Source organism: Saccopteryx leptura, chromosome 2 (assembly GCF_036850995.1).
Source record: "Saccopteryx leptura isolate mSacLep1 chromosome 2, mSacLep1_pri_phased_curated, whole genome shotgun sequence".
In the NCBI taxonomy this organism is placed as follows: Eukaryota; Metazoa; Chordata; class Mammalia; order Chiroptera; family Emballonuridae; genus Saccopteryx; species Saccopteryx leptura.
The window spans coordinates 95,456,583-95,474,122 of NC_089504.1; the positions used below are offsets into that span (position 1 = coordinate 95,456,583).

Here is a 17,540-nt window from a genome sequence, read left to right on the forward strand (position 1 = left end):
TAAATTTAATTTATTCTGTTTATATAGATTCTAGTGTTGCCTCAATTAAATCCCCCCTCCCCTGTATTTTCCTCAACATGTCCCTTACCCCCTTCCCAATAGCGCCCTCCCCCCTTCCCTTCAGGTTTCTCCCATCCTATCATCCCCTTTCCCTCTGTCCTCCCTTCCTCTGGTCCCTTTGATCCCCCCTCTGTCTCAATTCCGTTCCTCAGTTCACATTGTTCCTTGGATTCCTCAAATGACTGAGGTCATATGATATTTTTCTTTCTCTGCCTGGCTTATTTCACTTAACATAATAGTTTCCAGGTCCACCCATATTGTCGCCAAAGGTAAGATTTCCTTCTTTTTAATGGCCCCATAGTATTCCATTGTATATATGTAACGTTGCTTTTTAATCCACTCTTCCATTGGTGGACACTTGGGCTGTTTCCAAATCTTCACTATTGTGAACAATGCTGCCATAAACATGAGTGTGCATTTCTACTTTTGAATCAGTGATATGGTGTTCTTGGGATATATTCCTAAAAGTGGGATGGCTGGGTCAAAAGGCAGTTCGATTTTTAATTTCTTGAGGAATCTCCATACTGTTTTCCACAGTGGCTGCACCAGTCTGCATTCCTACCAGCAATGCAGAAGGGTTCCCTTTTCTCCACATCCTCACCAGCACTTATCCTGTGTTGTTTTGTTGATGAGCACCATTCTGACTGGTGTGAGGTGATATCTCATTGTGGTTTTAATTTGCATTTTTCTAATGATTAGTGATGTTGAACATTTTTTCATCTGTCTATTGGCCATTTGCATGTCTTCTTTAGAGAAGTATCTGTTCATTTCTTTTGACCATTTTTTGAATGTATTGTTTGTCTTCCAGTGTTGAGTTTATAAATTTTAGTTATTAACCCCTTATCAGACGTATTGTCAAATATGTTCTCCCATTGTGTGGTTTGTCTTTATATTCTGTTCATATTTTTAGCTGTACAAAAGCTTTTTAGTTTGATATAGTTCCATTTGTTTATCCCATCTTTTATTTCACTTGCCTATGTAGATAAATCAGCAAATATATTGCTGCGGCAGATGTCAGAGACCTTACTGCCTATGTTTTCTTCTAAGATGCTTATGATTTCACAACTCACATTCAGGTCTTTCATCCATTTTGAGTTTATTTTTGTGAATAGTGTAAGTTGGTGGTCTAGCTCCATTTTTTTGCAGGTAGCTGTCCAGTTTTCCCAACACCACTTATTAAATAAACTGTCTTTACTCCATTGTATGCTCTTACCTCTTTGTCAAATATCAATTGTCCATAAAAGTGTGGGTTTATTTATTTCTGGGTTATCTGTTCTGTTCCATTGATCTGTGTGCCTGTTCTTATGCCAGTACCAAGCTGTTTTGAGTACAATGGCTTTGTAGTATAACTTGATATCAGGAAGTGTGATACATCCCACTTTATTCTTCTTTTTCAAGATTGCTGAGGCTATTCATGTTCTTTTTTGGTTCTGTAGCAATTTTTGGAATATGTGTTCTATATCTGAAGTATATCATTGATATTTTAATTGGTATTGCATTGAACTTATAAATTGCTTTGGGTAATATAGACATTTTGATGATGTTTATTCTTCCTAACCATGAGCACGGTGTATGCCTTCACTTGTTTGTATCTTCCTTGATTTCTTTTATCAATGTTTTATAATTTTCCAAGTACAAGTCTTTAACCTCCTTGGTTAAATTTACTCCTAGTACTTTATTTTTTCTGTTGCAATAGTGAAGGGGATTGTTTTCTTTTTTTTTTTTTTTTTTGTATTTTTTTCTGAAGCTGGAAACGGGGAGAGACAGTCAGACAGACTCCCGCATGCACCCGACCAGGATCCACCCGGCACACCCACCAGGGGCGACGCTCTGCCCACCAGGGGGCGATGCTCTGCCCATCCTGGGTGTCGCTTTGCTGCGACCAGAGCCACTCTAGCGCCTGGGTCAGAGGCCAAGGAGCCATCCCCAGCGCCTGGGCCATCTTTGCTCCAATGGAGCCTTGGCTGTGGGAGGGGAAGAGAGAGACAGAGAGGAAGGAGGGGGTGGGGGTGGAGAAGCAAATGGGTGCTTCTCCTATGTGCCTTGGCCGGGAATCAAACCCGGGTCCCCCGCACACCAGGCCGACGCTCTACCGCTGAGCCAACCGGCCAGGGCTGGATTGTTTTCTTAATTTCTCTTTCTGACAGTTTATTGTTGGTGTATAAGAATGCCTCTGATTTCTGTGTATTAGTTTTATACCCTGCCACCTTGCTGAATTCATTTATCAGGTCCATTTGTTTTTTGACTGAGACTTTAGGGTTTTCTATATACAGTATTATATCATCTGCAAATAATGATAGTTTTACTTCTTCTTTTCCAATTTGGATGCCTTTTATTTCTTCTTCTTATCTGATTGCTATAGCTAGGACTTCCAGTACTAATATGTTGAATAAGAGTGGTGAAACAGGGCACCCCTGTCTTGTTCCTGATCTTAGGGGGATTGTTTTTAATTTTTGCCTATTAATTATGATGTTGGCTGTGGGTTTTTTTTATAGATGGCCTTTATCATGTTGAGGTATGTTCCTTGTATTCCCACTTTGCTGAGAGTTTTGATCATAAATGGGTACTGGATTTTATCAAATGCTTTTTCTGCATCTATTGATATTATCATGTGGTTTTTCTCCTTCCTTTTGTTTATGTGATGAATCACACTGATTGATTTACGAATATTGTACCATCCTTGCCTCCCCGGAATAAATCCCACTTGATCATGATATATTATTTTTTTCTGTATTGCTGGATCTGGTTTGCTAATATTTTGTTGAGGATTTTAGCATCTAAATTCATCAGGAATATTGGCCTATAATTTTCTTTCTTTGTGTTGTCTTTGCCTGGTTTTGGAATCAGAATTATGCTTGCCTCATAAAAGGAACTTGGAAGTCTTTCTTCCTCTTGAATTTTTTGAAATAGCTTTAGAAGGAGTTAGTTTTTCTTTGTATCTTTGGTAGAATTCACCAGTGAAGCCATCTGGGCCAGGGCTTTTGTTTGTTGGGAGTTTTTTGATAACTTTTGATCTCATTTGTTGTAATTGGTCTGTTTAGGTTTTCTGATTTTTCTAGATTCATTTTTGAAAGAGTATATGTTTCAAGTAATTTGTCCATTTCACCTAGATTGTTTAATTTTTTGGCATACAGTTCTTTATAGTATTTTCTTACAATATTTTGTATTTCTGTTGTATCAGTTGTTATTTCTTCACTCTCATTTCTAATTTTATTTTTTTGAGTCCTCTCTCCTTTTTTCTTGGTGAGTCTAGTTTAAAGTTCATCAATCTTGTTTATTCTTTCAAAGAACCAGCTCTTGGTTTCATTGATCTTCTGTATTATTTCTTTAGCCTCTATGTCATTTATTTCTGCTCTGATCTTTATTATTTCCTTTCTTCTGCTACCTTTGGGCTTTACTTGCTATTCTTTTTCTAGTTCTTTTAGATGCAGGGTTAGGATGTTTATTTGAACTTATCTAGCTTTTTAAGGTATGCCTGTAGTGTTATGAACTTCCGTCTCAGTACTGCTTTTGCTGTGTCACATAAATTTTGAGTTGTTGTATGCTCGTTATCATTCGTTTCTAAGAATTTTTAAATTTCTTCTTTGATCTCATTGTTAACCCATTCATTATTTAATATGATGCTAGTTTCCATAGTCTTTTTAAATTTGTTGAGACCTTTTGTGCTCTTACATGTGGTCTATCCTAGAGAATGTACCATGAGCACTTGAAAAGAATGTACATTCTGCTGCTTTAGAGTGAAAGGTTCTGAAGATATCTATTAAATCCAGTTGATCTAGTGTGTCTTTTTTTGTGTGTGTATTTTTCTGAAGCTGGAAATGGGGAGGCAGTCAGACAGACTCCCTCATGAGCCCGACCAGGATCCACCTGGCACGCCCACCAGGGGGCAATGCTCTGCCCATCCGGGGTGTCGCTCTGTTGCAACCAGAGCCACTCTAGTGCCTGAGGCAGAGGCCACAGAGCCATCCTCAGCGCCTGGGCCATCTTTTGCTCCAATGGAGCCTCGGCTGCGGGAAGGGAAGAGAGAGACAGAGAGGAAGGAGAGGGGGAGGGGTGGAGAAGCAGATGGGTGCCTCTCCTGTGTGCCCTGGCTGGAAATCGAACCCGGGACTTCCGTACGCCAGGCCAACATTCTACCACTGAGCCAACCAGCCAGGGCCGATCTAGTGTGTCTTTTAAGTCTGTGTGGACAAGAGTGAATACAGCACTGAGGAGTACTTCTCCGGGTGAGGCCCAGGGAATTGGTTTCGCTTTGTGCGCTCAGCCACAAGTGTGTTTAACTCGGAGGCTAAGCCACTTTTCTCCTCAGTGGTGCGGGGTTAATGGGAAGTAGGGGCTCTTCAGGGAGAGAGGTAGACCGAGGGGGAAGTTTTGCCTTTCATGTACTTCCACTGAACGGACGTGCCGGAGAGCTTGGGCCCAAGTATCAGGGTCCCAAAGAGGCGCATCCTGAAGCCAAGGGTTTTAACCTGAGAGGATTTCCCAGTAGGTACAAAGATCCTTTTCATTAACTTTAACTTGCCTACTCTGCAATAGGGCATAGAGGGCTCGAGCTTGCGGGGCTCGGGAGTAAGGGAGAAGGTTTCCCATTGAGAGGGTCACTCACCCGTCCCTTGGATGCCGGTTAGGTCCCTGTCCGGGCACCAGTAATAGACAAGGCCCACCAGGAGTGAGGACGATGGAGATGCAGAGACCCGACTCTGGGGACCAGGTTTAGTGACGCAGATCCGCTTTATTTAGGAAGCAAGCTAGCTTATATACACAGGTTCAGCCTATAGGGTGTTACAGCATGTTCTTCAGAGCAATGCCTGAAAACAGGGCTCCCCAAACTTTTTACACAGGGGGCCAGTTCACTGTCCCTCAGACCATTGGAGGGCCAGACTATAAAAAAAACTATGAACAAATCCCTATGCACACTGCACATATCTTATTTTAAAGTAAAAAAACAAAACAGGAACAAATACAATATTTAAAGTAAAGAACAAGTAAATTTAAATCAATAAACTGACCAGTATTTCAATGGGAACTACGGGCCTGCTTTTGGCTAATGAGATGGTCAATGTCCGGTTCCATATTTGTCACTGCTAGATGTAACAAGTGATGTGACGTGCTTCCGGAGCCATGAGGCGTGCATCCCACGTCACTGGAAGTAGTACTGTATGTGAGCGATGCCATACTTTGCGTCTCTCACTGACCACCAATGAAAGAGGTACCCCTTCCGGAAGTGCGGCGGGGGCTGGATAAATGGCCTCAGGGGGCCGCATGTGGCCCGTGGGCCATAGTTTGGGGACCCCTGCCTGAAAAGGTCAGGGAGCTGCCTGGTTGGTGCTGAGTTACTTCCTTACAGTGGGCAAGCTCCCTCCTGGGTATGCCTAGGAGGGTTTCAGGTGCTGGAGTGTTCTCACAGCATTGCATCAGCCACAGCTACTAGGAATGCGCTCTGCGCTCTACCTACAAGTCTGCTGTTTCTTTGTTAATTTTCTTTCTTGAGGATCTATCTAGTGATGTTAGTGGGGTATTGGAATCCCCTACCTTTATTGTATTGCTGTTGATCTTGCCCTTTATATCCATCAAAGTCTGCTTTATATATTTAGGTGCTCCTATATTAGGTGTGTAGATATTTATAATGGTTATATCTTCCTGTTGGATTGCTCTGTTTATCATTATGTAGTGACCTTCTTTATCTCTTACTATATATAGCCTTTGTTTTAAAGTCCATTTTGTCTGATATAAGTATTGCTACCCCAACTTTTTTTCATTTCCATTTGCATGAAATACTTTTTTCCATCCTTTTACCTTTAGTCTATGTGTATCTTTTGTTTTGAGATGTGTCTCTTGTAGACAGTATACGTATAGGTCCTGTTTTTTTATCCACGCAGCTACCCTATGTCTTTTGATTGGATCATTTAATCCATTTACATTTAAGGTTATTATTGATATGTAGTTGTTTATTGCCATTTTAAAGCTATCTTCCTCTTTTACTATATTCTTTTCCCCTTTGTTCTGTTTACAACAGGCCCTTTAACATTTCTTGCAACATTGGTTTGGTTGTAATGAATTCCCTGAGGTTTTTTGTTTGTTTGTTTTTTTGTCTGGGAAGGTTTTTATTTCTCCTTCAATTTCAAACAATAGCCTTGCTGGATAAAGTAGTCTTGGTTGTAGGCTCTTGTTCTGCATTACTTTGAATATTTCTTGCCATTCCCTTCTGGCCTCAAGTGTTTCTGTTGAGAAGTCAGATGTCATCCTTATGGGGACTCCTTTGTAGGTGATAGTCTTTTTTTCTTTAGCAGCTTTTAATATTTTCTCTTTATCTCTTAGCTTTGGTATTTTAATTATGATGTGTCTTGGTATGGATTTCTTTGGGTTTCTCTTTAATGGAATTCTCTGTGCTTTTTGAATTTGTGTGACTTTTTCCTGCATCAATTTAGGGAAGTTTTCAACTATGATTTGATTGAACAAGGTTTCTATCCCTTGTTCTTTCTCTTCTTCTTCAGCATCCCCTATGATGCGAATGTTATTTCTCTTCATGTTGTCACAGAGCTCTCTTAGAGTTTCCTCAGACTTTTTGAGTCTCTTTTCTTTTTGCTCCTCTGCATCCATGCCTTCATTTATCTTATCCTCTAACTTGCTGATTCGATCCTCAGCTTCATCCATCCTGCTTTTAATTCCTCCCATTGTGGTCTTCATTTCTGACATTGTATTTGTCATTTCTGACTGATTCTTTTTTATTATTTCAATGTCCTCTTTTATATTTGCTATCTGTATATTTAGGTCCTCATTATGTCCAAATATTGCTGTTCTAAGATCTTTGAGCATCCTAACAATAATTATTTTAAACTCTGCATTCGGTAATTTGTTTATATCTGACTCATTCAAGTCCTTTTCTGGGGATTTCTCTTGATTTATTTGGGTTGCACTTCTCTGCCTTTCCATTTTTCTGTGTATAAGAAGGGTATGGCCACAGGAGTCCAATGGGTGTGGCCTCTGTGTTCCCTAGGTGTGGTCTGTCTGCAGGCCCACCAACCCCTCTGCCACTGCCTCCGGCATCAGAGTATGGGCACCGTGGCCAGCCCACTGCAGCAGTTGCTGCGGTTTACACCTCTCTTCCACAGGCGAGGCTGTGTTCACATGCCCAAGCTACAAGCCCTGGTAGGCCTCGGCCTTCGCCCTGCTTCCTCAGGTGGGGCTGTGCTCCACGTTGGGTTGCAAGCCTTGCTACCACCAGCAGGGCTGCATACCTATGCTCAGCTGCAAGTCTTCGCCGTCCCGGCTTTCGCCCATATGCCACAGGCAGGGCTGTGCTCCCCATGACTGCAAGACCCGGCTCCAGGGGTGGGGCTGCTCACCCTCGCTCAGCCAGGGGTCTCCACCTGTTCCCCGCCTTTCACCATGCCCCCAGTGGCCGGGCTGTGCTCCCGCGCCAGGTTACAAGCCCCAGTTCCCAGGCTCCTGGTTGGGGCTGCGTGCCCCACCCAGCCGTGGCTCTCTGCCAGTTCTCCGGTTTTTGCAGTTTTTGCCTTGCCCCTGTAGGCAGGATTGCAAGTGGGACTGCTCTTTCTCACTCGGCCCGCTGCCGGGTTGGACCACTTATGTGCGCCCCTTCCATTCCCATTGGGCAGGACTGAGCTCATGTCGGTCCTCAATCATGGCCAGCCCGGCTTCTGCCATTTGCTTTGTACCTGCCTACAGCGTTTTCCTCTCAGATGCATTAAAGGTTTGTTCATACACTTTCTTTAGTTCTGTGCCTGAACATTCCCCTCAGTAAATTCCTGCCCTCCTTAACCTCTCAGTGTGGTTTACTTTTCAGCATGACACATGATACATCTGTGTCTGTATACCAAAATGTGGCATTTTATCCTCTCTACCACAAAGCTTTCTCTTTGCTTTTGTGGCATGAACACTGTGAAGAGTCTTGAATATAGTAAGGTTGCAAAAATACTTATTGAATGAATAGCCCTAAAGACACTAATTTAAAAGCAAATTCACTGAAGGGAAAATACAAATGGGTAATGAACATAGATAATCTTGAAAGTTATGAGGAAAATGCAAATGAAAGCAATGGGATAATTTTTGTCCAGGTTAGCAGGAAATAAAACTGATAATATAACTGACAAGAGTGGGAAAGTAAACTGGTAGTCTTCCGGAATGCAATGTAGTATGCAGATATTTGCATGGGGTCCACATAGGTCTCTGTAAGGATGCACCTGTTGCAGTGTTTATAATAGTGAAAAAGTAGAAACCACTTAAATGGCTATAAATAGTGTTACATTACAGCGCTCTCATATTCTTTCAATGGCAGCAGGTAAAATGAAGGGTGGCTGTATGCTATCTATTGTGATTTGGTTTGTGTGTCACAAAGCATAAAACTGAATTCCTAGATTTATGATTATATATGAAAATTCAAAAAGTCTAATAGCAAACATTTCAGACTTTCATTTTATTGATCTCTAGTTGATCATTTTTTATTTAACATCTATTTCTTGAGCATATAATGTGTGTAAGGAGTTGTCCCTACATGCTGGGAATAGGTAAGTGAGCAAAAGAGAAAAAAGAGTGCCTGGTATTAAAGAGCCAATGTCCTAGCAGGATGAAACAGACCATGAACAATCAACAAGGAGATTTATTATAGTGCTCCACAGAAAAGTAGAATAGGGTGAGAGAGATAGGAAGTACACAGTGGGGTGGTAGGGCTCAGTAACAAACAAGTCCTCTAAATTTGCACTTTCCAAAACTGTAAGCCACTAGTGTCATATAGCTGTTGAATACTGGAATGGAATTAAAAATTTTATTTCATTTAAATAAATTTATTTTTTTTCCTCAAAATTTGCTTCTGTAGTTTGAGAGACAGAAAGGAAAGGAAAAAGAGAAAGAGAAGCATCATTTGTTGTTTCACTTAGTTGTTCCATTTAGTTGTACACTCACTGATTGCTTCTCTTACATGCCCTGACCAGGGTGTAACCCGTGACCTCAGCATGCAGGATCAACACTTTATCCACTGAGCAACCTGACCAGGACACTTAAATAACTTTAAATTGCTACATATACTGATTAATTCCATATTGGTCAGTGCATTTATATGGGATGACTGGGGAAACCCTCACATCAAGCAGCATTGTAGACCCATATGAATTGAAGGAGCTAGCCATGTGTTCCATGCAGAGTGAACAAAAGGCCCTTATCTGGTGTAGTTGGAGGCTGTAAGGCTAGACTGAACAGCCAAACGTAAGAGTAGAAGGGATTGAGACCAGAGAAACAGAAGGGGCCCCACCATGGAAGGCTTTGGTGGCTAATATAAGACTGCTTATTCTCTGTGTGAGGTGGGAAGCCATGGCAAAGCTTTGAGCAGACAAGTAAAGAGTTGCTAGAACTGTTCTAATGATAAACGTGGGCATTAGGGCAGAAGCAGGGAGAAAGTTAGGAGGCTCCTACTGTAACCCAGATTAGAGTTGATAGTGAATTGGGGGGTAGTAATGGAAGGGTTGAGATGTAGTCAGATGAATGGACGTATTGACTGCTGGATTAGATAAGGGGATAAGAGAAAGGAAGCTATTAAGAATGTACTTCAAGGGTTTTGGCATGAGCAAATGAGATAGGGAGCACTGGGGAAGAGAACGTTTGGGGAAGGAATTCAGGATTCTGTTCATTGGGTATGATAATTTGGAGACTAATAATGTGGATCCTAGATCAGAGTAAGCCTGAGACATTGCTGAAGGCACAAATGATGAAAACTGAAGCTGTCCCACTTCAGGCACATTATGAGAAGGCAGGCTTTAGAAAAGATGATAATGCTGGGAGACATAGAAGGCGGCAGACAAAGAGGGAGACCAAATACGAGGGGGACTGACTCCTTACAAGAAGCCACGGGCATGAGTCTTCAGGAGCTGAGCAGGGCGATTGAGGAAGGGACATTGTGGGCATTACTCATTCACGGGGTTGCCAGGAGTCAACGCTGACTCAACGGCACATAAAACACAAGTTGGAGGTGCCCATAGTGAGTTCTGCCAAAGTCCTGAAAATGAGTGATGTCAAAATGGGAACTGCAACTAAAGGATTTCTTTCTAGAGAACTGAGTGAAGGAAGAGCATTCATCGACAGTATTGGTGTAGTCCTTTCTGTGTGAGGGGTACAGGAAGTGACCTGTCCTCAACCTTTTCGGCATGAAAATTCTATGTCTTTAATTACATGTGACTCTAAGGTTGGGTAATTATTTCTTATTTTATATATTCTATAGAATGGCTCCTGAACGAGTAAGATCCCTATCACGAGTTTGTGTCCCACTTGTTACCCTGCCTGATTTTGAACCGTTGGTAGAAGCTCTGCTCACCTACCATGGACATGAACCTCAGGAAACCATCTCGCCTGAGTTCTTTGATGCCGTGAATGAGGCATTTTTACTGTAAGTAATGTCCCTTTATCCTATCTCCCAACTCTGTTTTTCCTTTTCTTAGAATACTTCAGTATTTTAGAAATGCAGTTTTAAATGTCTTCATCTCAGTACCTACTTTATGCTCTTAAAAATTATGGAGGATCCGCCTGACCAAGCGGTGGCGCAGTGGATAGAGTGTTGGACTGGGGACCCAGGTTCGAGACCCCGAGGTAGCCAGCTTGAACGCGTGCTCATCTGGTTTGAGCAAAAAGCTCGCCAGCTTGGACCCAGGGTCACTGACTCAAGCAAGGGGTTGCTTGGTCTGCTGAAGGCCCACGGTCAGGGCACATATGAGAAAGCAATCAATGAACAACTAAGGTGTCGCAATGCAGAACGAAAAACTAATGATTGATGCTTTTCATCTCTCCATTCCTGTCTGTCTGTCCCTGTCTATCCCTCTTTCTGACTCTCTATCTCTGTAAAAAATAAATAAATAAATAAAAATTTAAAAAAATTATGGAGGATCTCAATGAACATTTATAACACATGGATTATATCTATCAGTATTTATCATATTTGCAATTAAAAAACAAGTTTTAAAACTATTTTACTCCATTTTAAAATAACAAAAAACTACGTATTAACACAAATAGCATATTTTTAGGAAGAACAATGACCTTTTTACAAGCAAAAAGTTACTTATAAGAGTGGCATTGTTTTCCTTTTTTGCAAATCTCTTTTATTGTCTAACTCAAAAGAAGACAGCTGGGTTCTCATATGTGTTTCTGTATTCAGTGTGGTGATATGTTGTCTTGGTTGAAATATATGGAGAAAAATCTAGCCTCAGATGAAGTTGGAAAAGGCAGGATGATTTTAATAGCCATCTCAGACCATCATGCATATACAGTGTGTCCGTAAAGTCATGGTGCACTTTTGACCGGTCACAGGAAAGCAACAAAAGACGATAGAAATGTGAAATCTGCACCAAATAAAAGGAAAACTCTCTCAGTTTCATACCTATTCAGTGCAGTTCGATATGGGCTCACGCACAGATTTTTTAGGGCTCCTTAGGTAGCTATCCCGTAAAGCCTCTACAGACTCGTCACTGACTGATGGCCTACCAGAACGGGGTTTCTCCACCAAACTGCCGGTTTCCTTCAACTGCTTATCCCACCAAGTAATGTTATTCCTATGTGGTGGCTCTTTGTCATAAACGTGCCAATATTCACGTTGCACTTTGGTCACGGATTCGAATTTAGTGAGCCACAGAACACACTGAACTTTCCTCTGTACTATGCACATCTCTACTGGCATGGCCGTGGGCTGCTCCGCTGTATACCCGGTGTTACGTCATCATCTGCGCATGCGCACATGCTGCCACATCATCCTACAGAAACTGGGAGGGTTTTCCTTTTATTTGGTGCAGATTTCACATTTCTATCGTCTTTTGTTGCTTTCCTGTGACCGGTCAAAAGTGCACCATGACTTTACAGACACACTGTACTTTTCCTTGCTTACTTGTTCACATTTGAAAATAGTGGGTTTTTTAAGTTACTTGTGATGTAACATATATCAAGGAGCTTTTCACACTGATACATTAAAACATACTGGTGTGTCTTGCTCTTTTATTTTCATTGTTAATACACAAAAGGAATTTTATTTATTAATTTATTTTTAAATTGAATTTATTAGAGTGACATTAGTTAATAAAAATCATATAGGTTTAAGGTGTACAATTCTACAACACATCCTCTGTATATTGTATTGTGTGTTTGCCAGCCAAAATGAAGCCTCCTTCCATCACCATTTATCCCCCTTTACCCTCTTCTACCTCCCCGTTCCCCTTTCCCTCTGGTAATCACCATACTGTTGCCTGTGTCCATGAGTTGGATTTTTGTTTTGTTTTATTTGTTTGTTTTTGCTTAATCCTGTCATCTTTTTCATTCAACTCTCCAACCCCTGTTCCCCCTAATAGCTGTCAGTCTTTTCTCTGTATTTATGAAGCTGCTTCTATTTTGTTAGTTTATTTTGTTCATTATGTTCCACATATACCAGTAAGTGAAATCGTATGGTACTTGTCTTTCTCTGACTGGCTTATTTCACTTAGCATAATGCTCTCTATGTCATCCATGTTGTTGCAAAAGGCAAGGTTTCCTTCTTTTATATGGCTGCATGTGTAAATGTATCACAACTTTGTTATGCACTCATTGACGGATGGACATTTGGGCTGTTTCCAGATCTTGACTGTCATAAATAACACTTCAATGAACATAGAGGTGCATATATTCTTTTGAGTTAGTATTTTAGGATTCTTAGAATATATTCCCAAAAGTAGGATTTCTGGGTCAAAAGGCAGTTCTATTTTTAATTTTTTGAGATAACTCCATATGGCTTTCTACAGTGGCTGCACCAATCTGCATTTCTACCAATAGTGTATAAGGGTTCCCTTTTCTCCACAGCCTTGCCAGTTCTTGTTCTTTGTTGTTGTTGTTGACTTAATGACAGTCATTCTGACAGGTGTGAGGTGATATCTCATTGTGGTTTTAATTTGCATTTCTCTAATGATTAGTGACGTTGATCATTTTTTCATATGTCTATTGGCCATCTGTATGTCCTCTTTGGAGAAATGTCTATTCAGATCCTTTGCCCATTTTTTAATTGGATTACCTTCTTGGTATTGAATTTTATAAGTTCTTTATAAATTTTGACTATTAACCCTTTTACTAGATGTGGTGGTGAATATATTCTCCCATTCAGTAGGTTGTCTTTTCATTTTGATGGTTTCTTTTTCTGTGCAATAACTTTTTAGTTTAATGTAGTCCCATTTGTTTATATTTTCATTTGTTTCCCTTGCTTGAGGTGATGTAGCAAAAAATAACTGCTGCATGAAATGTCCAAGATTTTATTGCCTATGTTTTCTTTTAGGATTTTTATAATTTTGACTCTTAACATTAAAGTCTTTAATTCATTTTGTGTTTATTCTTGTGTATGGTGTAAGAACGTTGTCCAGTTTTATTTTTTGCGTGTATCTATCCAGTTTTCCCAACACCATTTATTTTTACTCTATTGTATGTGTTTGCCCCCTTTGTTAAATTTTAATTTACTGTAAAAAGTGGGTTTATTCCTGGGCTCTCTATTCTATTCTATTAATCTATATGTGTGTTTTGATGTCAGTACCATGGTCTTTTGATTACTATGGCCTTGTCATATAGTTTCGTATCAAGTATCATGTTTCCTCCAACTTTGTTTTCTTTTTCTCAAGATTGCTGTGTCTTTTCAGGGTCTTTTGTGGTTTCATATAAATTTTTGGCGTGCCTCACCAGGTGGTGGCACAGTGGATAGAGCATCGGCCTGGAACACTGAGGACCCAGGTTCTAAACCCCAAGGTTGCCGGCTCGAGAGCAGGCTCATCCAGCTTGAGTGTGGGCTCACCAGCTTGAGTGTGGGGTCCCCAGCTTGAGTGTGGGATCATGGATATGATTCCATGGTCACTGGCTTGAGCCCAGAGGTTGCTGGCTTGAAACCTGAGGTCGTTGGCTTGAGCCCAAGGTCACTGGTTTGAGCCCAAGGTCCCTGGCTTGAGTCCAAGGCCACTGGCTCAACTGGAGCCCCCAGTCAAGGCATAGATTTAGAAAGCAATCAATGAACAACTAAGATGCCACAACTATGAGTTGATGCTTCTCATCTCTCTTCTTTCTCTCACTAAAAAAAAAAAAAAGAAAAGAAAGAGAGAAAAGAAAAAGAAAATTCCAAGGGTTTTAGAAGCTCTATCCAGGAACAGCATTGAAAACCAAATATATTTTTCTTATTGTAAATCACAGTATTATAGTCATGGTGTATTGTTGTGAACCAGCGTGACTAGTAATTCCAGGTCCTGAGTGGGAACAGCGTGGAATTAAGAAAATATGCTTAAAGAATTAAAGAATGGGTTCGGGAGGGCTCTACAAAGCTGATAGCAGAAACAGAGAATGCCCCCAAACCACATCTTGCTTTATTTATAGGGCAAAGTGGGCCATTAGCAAATCAGTGAGATCTCTGATCACGTTTCCAAGGCAACCCAAGAATTTTTACCAAGTGCAGAAAACGCCCACCATACATAACACCTTAACTTTACACAAAACAGGATAGAAGAAACTTGCCTCTAGTCTTTCTGGGGGACATGGGGGTAGGATGAGTATCAGCTAACATGAAGATGTGGGGAAGGGCTTAGCCTTTTGCAACTTAATCAGGCAACTGAGATGGGAGGTTGAGCAGACTGTCAGCTTACAGGCAGTTCCCCACACCTCTGTCCCCCAAAAATCTAAACTGCAAAAACCCTGTTGGCTTTTTGGTCCCCAACAGTGTATAATTCTTTCAATGTATTTGTTGAATTTGTTGAAATATATTTGGTTTTCAATGCTGTTCCTGGATAGAGCTTCTAAAACCCTTGGAATTTTGTTTGGTAATATTTTGTTGAGGATTTTTGCATTAATATTCATCAGGAACACTTACCTGTAAGTATCTTTTCTGTAGGGTTCTGACTGGTTTTGGTATTTTGGCAGTGCTGCCTTGTGTCAAGTCTGGAAGTGCTTTATCATCTTCTACTTTTTGGAAGACTTTGAGGAGGATTGATGTTAATCATCTTTAAATATATAATTGGTAGCATTCACCAGTGAAATCGTCTGGCTGGACTTTTCTTTGTTGGGATTTTTTGACTAGTGATTTAATCTCCTTGCTAGTAACAGATCTGTTCAGATTTTCTGTTTCTTCATGATTCAGTCCTGGTAGGTTGTATGTTTTAGGAGTTTATCCATTTCTTTTAGGTTGTTCAGTTTGTTGGTGTATAAATTTTTATATTTTCTTATAATCATTTGTATTTGTGTGGTATCAGTTGTAATGTCTCCTTTCATTGATACTTTTGAGTGTTCTCTTTTTTGTTTCCATTTTGATTAGTCTATCAACTCTTTCTTCCATAGATTGTGCTTTAATTTTTGTTTCATTTTGCTTTGTTTTTACCTACTAAATCATCACCAAAGTCCAGATTATCTGGGTGTTCTTTATGTTATCTTCTAGGACTTTTATAGTCTTTCTTTTGTGTGTGTGTGTGTGTGTGTGTGTGTGTGTGTGTGTGTGTGTGTGTTTGTGTGTGTGTGTGTGTGTGTGTGTGTGTGTGTGAAAGAGAGAGAGAGAGAGAGAGAGAGAGAGAGAGAGAGAGAGAGAGAGGAAGAGAGAGACAAAGAGACAGGAACATCAAGCTGTTTCTGTATGTGCCCTTGACTGGGTATCAGACCACCAACCTCTACATTTGTGGATGACATTCGACACTCCAACCAACTGAGCTATTTGGAAAGGGCTATAGTTTTTCATTTTATATTTAGGTTTATTATCCATTTTAAGTAAATTTTTGTGAAAGGTGCCAAGTCTGTTTCTAGATTCCTTTTTTTTTTTCTTTTTTTTTTTTTGTATGTGGACAGCCAGCTGTTCCAGTACTATGGGTTGAAAAGATCATCTTTATTCCATTGTATTACCATTGCTCCTTTGTTAAAAAATAATTGACTATTTTTATTTGCGTCTGTTTCTGGACTCTTTTTCTGTTCTATGACCTATTTGTCATTACCATACTGTCTCGGTTACCATAGTCTTATAATAAATCTTGAAGTCAAATACTGTCAATCTTCCAACTTTGTTCTCCTTTAATACTAATTGGCCATGTTGGTTCTTTTGCTTCATGTTTCTATCAGTTGTTTTTGTTTGGTGGTATTTCATGCTTCTTTCCACTATTTCCTCTTTTTTTAAGCTATGCATATCGGTTCTGGTTTTTTTATGAATGGTTATCATTAGGTTATTGAGAAACAAAAGATTTATATATACAAGAGTGCTTTGTCTCATGAGTGCTTCTGCATTCCATCCTCCTTTGCTACTTCAGACCTTAATCCTCTTTCCTTTTATGTTTTTTTTTGTCCCAGATTATCCATGTTTATATTGTAAGTTTGTTAGAGCTCTTTCTTGTAGTTTTGTATTGTTTTATTCTTTGTATCTGGTAGACTAACCCCTTGAGTATTTCCTGCAGTGGAGGTTTTCTGGTGATAAATTCCCTCAGATTCTTTATTTCTGAAAAAGTTTTTATTTCTCGTTCATATTTGAAGGACAACTTTGGTGGATATATTGGGTTGGCAAGAAAGTATTTTCGGTTTTCACACATAGAGAATGTTGTAATTGTTCTGAAGGACTTCTGTCAGTGTTACAGTTTTTTCCTTTTGACATTTGATATCAGTCACATTTAGATTTCTTTAGAGCAAGTTGTGTTTATTTTGTGTGTAGCTGTTAGTTTAGGGTAAAGTGACCAGTCATCCTCCCTTAGGGAGGACAGTCCTTCTTTTGTAAGTTCCATCCTTTCTCAAAAAGTATCCTCTGCCTGACCTGTGGTGGCGCAGTGGATAAAGCATCGACCTGGAAATGCTGAGGTCACCGGTTCGAAACCCTGGGCTTCCCTGGTCAAGGCACATATGGGAGTTGATGCTTCCTGGTCCTCCCTCCCTTCTTTCTCTGTCTCTCTCCTCTCTCTCTTTCCCTCTCTCTCCTTTCTAAAATGAATAAATAAATACAAAAAAAAAATTAAAAAAAAAAAAAAAGTATCCTCCTACATGTCCTCCTTTTTGATATTGGAAGACTAATCTGTAAATGTCCATATTCAATCGATGCAGAGTTGATCTGTTGCATGTGATGTGACATATTTGTTTCTAAATGAGTACTTTTTCTTACAATTATAATAAAAAATTAATAGGCATGTAAGCATAATTACAATATAAAATATTACAAATGTTTTTATTATGCATTTATCATATGATAGTGTATTGTTGCAATGAATAAAATGTTTTACTTATGATATTATTTTCTTCAATTTATTTTTGTCCTCCTTTTCATTGTAAAAAGTTGGTCACCTTAGTTTAGGGTCAATTTTAACATGGAGTGCAGAAACAAACATTTTCGGCAAATTTTACTTTTTTATTTCCGTAAAGGAAAGCAAGCTGCTGAGGCTCACAAAGAGATATGAGAAGTTTATGATGTTAATTGCATAACAGAACACATGTGTCAGAATTGGTTTAAAAAAATCTGTTCTGGAGATTTTTCACTC

At 39.9% G+C, this 17,540-nt stretch overlaps 1 protein-coding gene across 2 annotated transcripts in view; it reads left to right on the forward strand.

The window, feature by feature from the left end:
• The window catches only part of FANCC (FA complementation group C), a 306,682-nt gene that overhangs the window by 232,830 nt on the left and 56,312 nt on the right, over positions 1-17,540 (forward strand). For both annotated transcript variants that reach the window (XM_066365719.1, XM_066365720.1), the window contains exon 7: positions 10,292-10,456. In XM_066365719.1, coding sequence (XP_066221816.1) covers positions 10,292-10,456 — 165 coding nt within the window. The remainder of the gene's footprint in view (positions 1-10,291; positions 10,457-17,540) is intronic.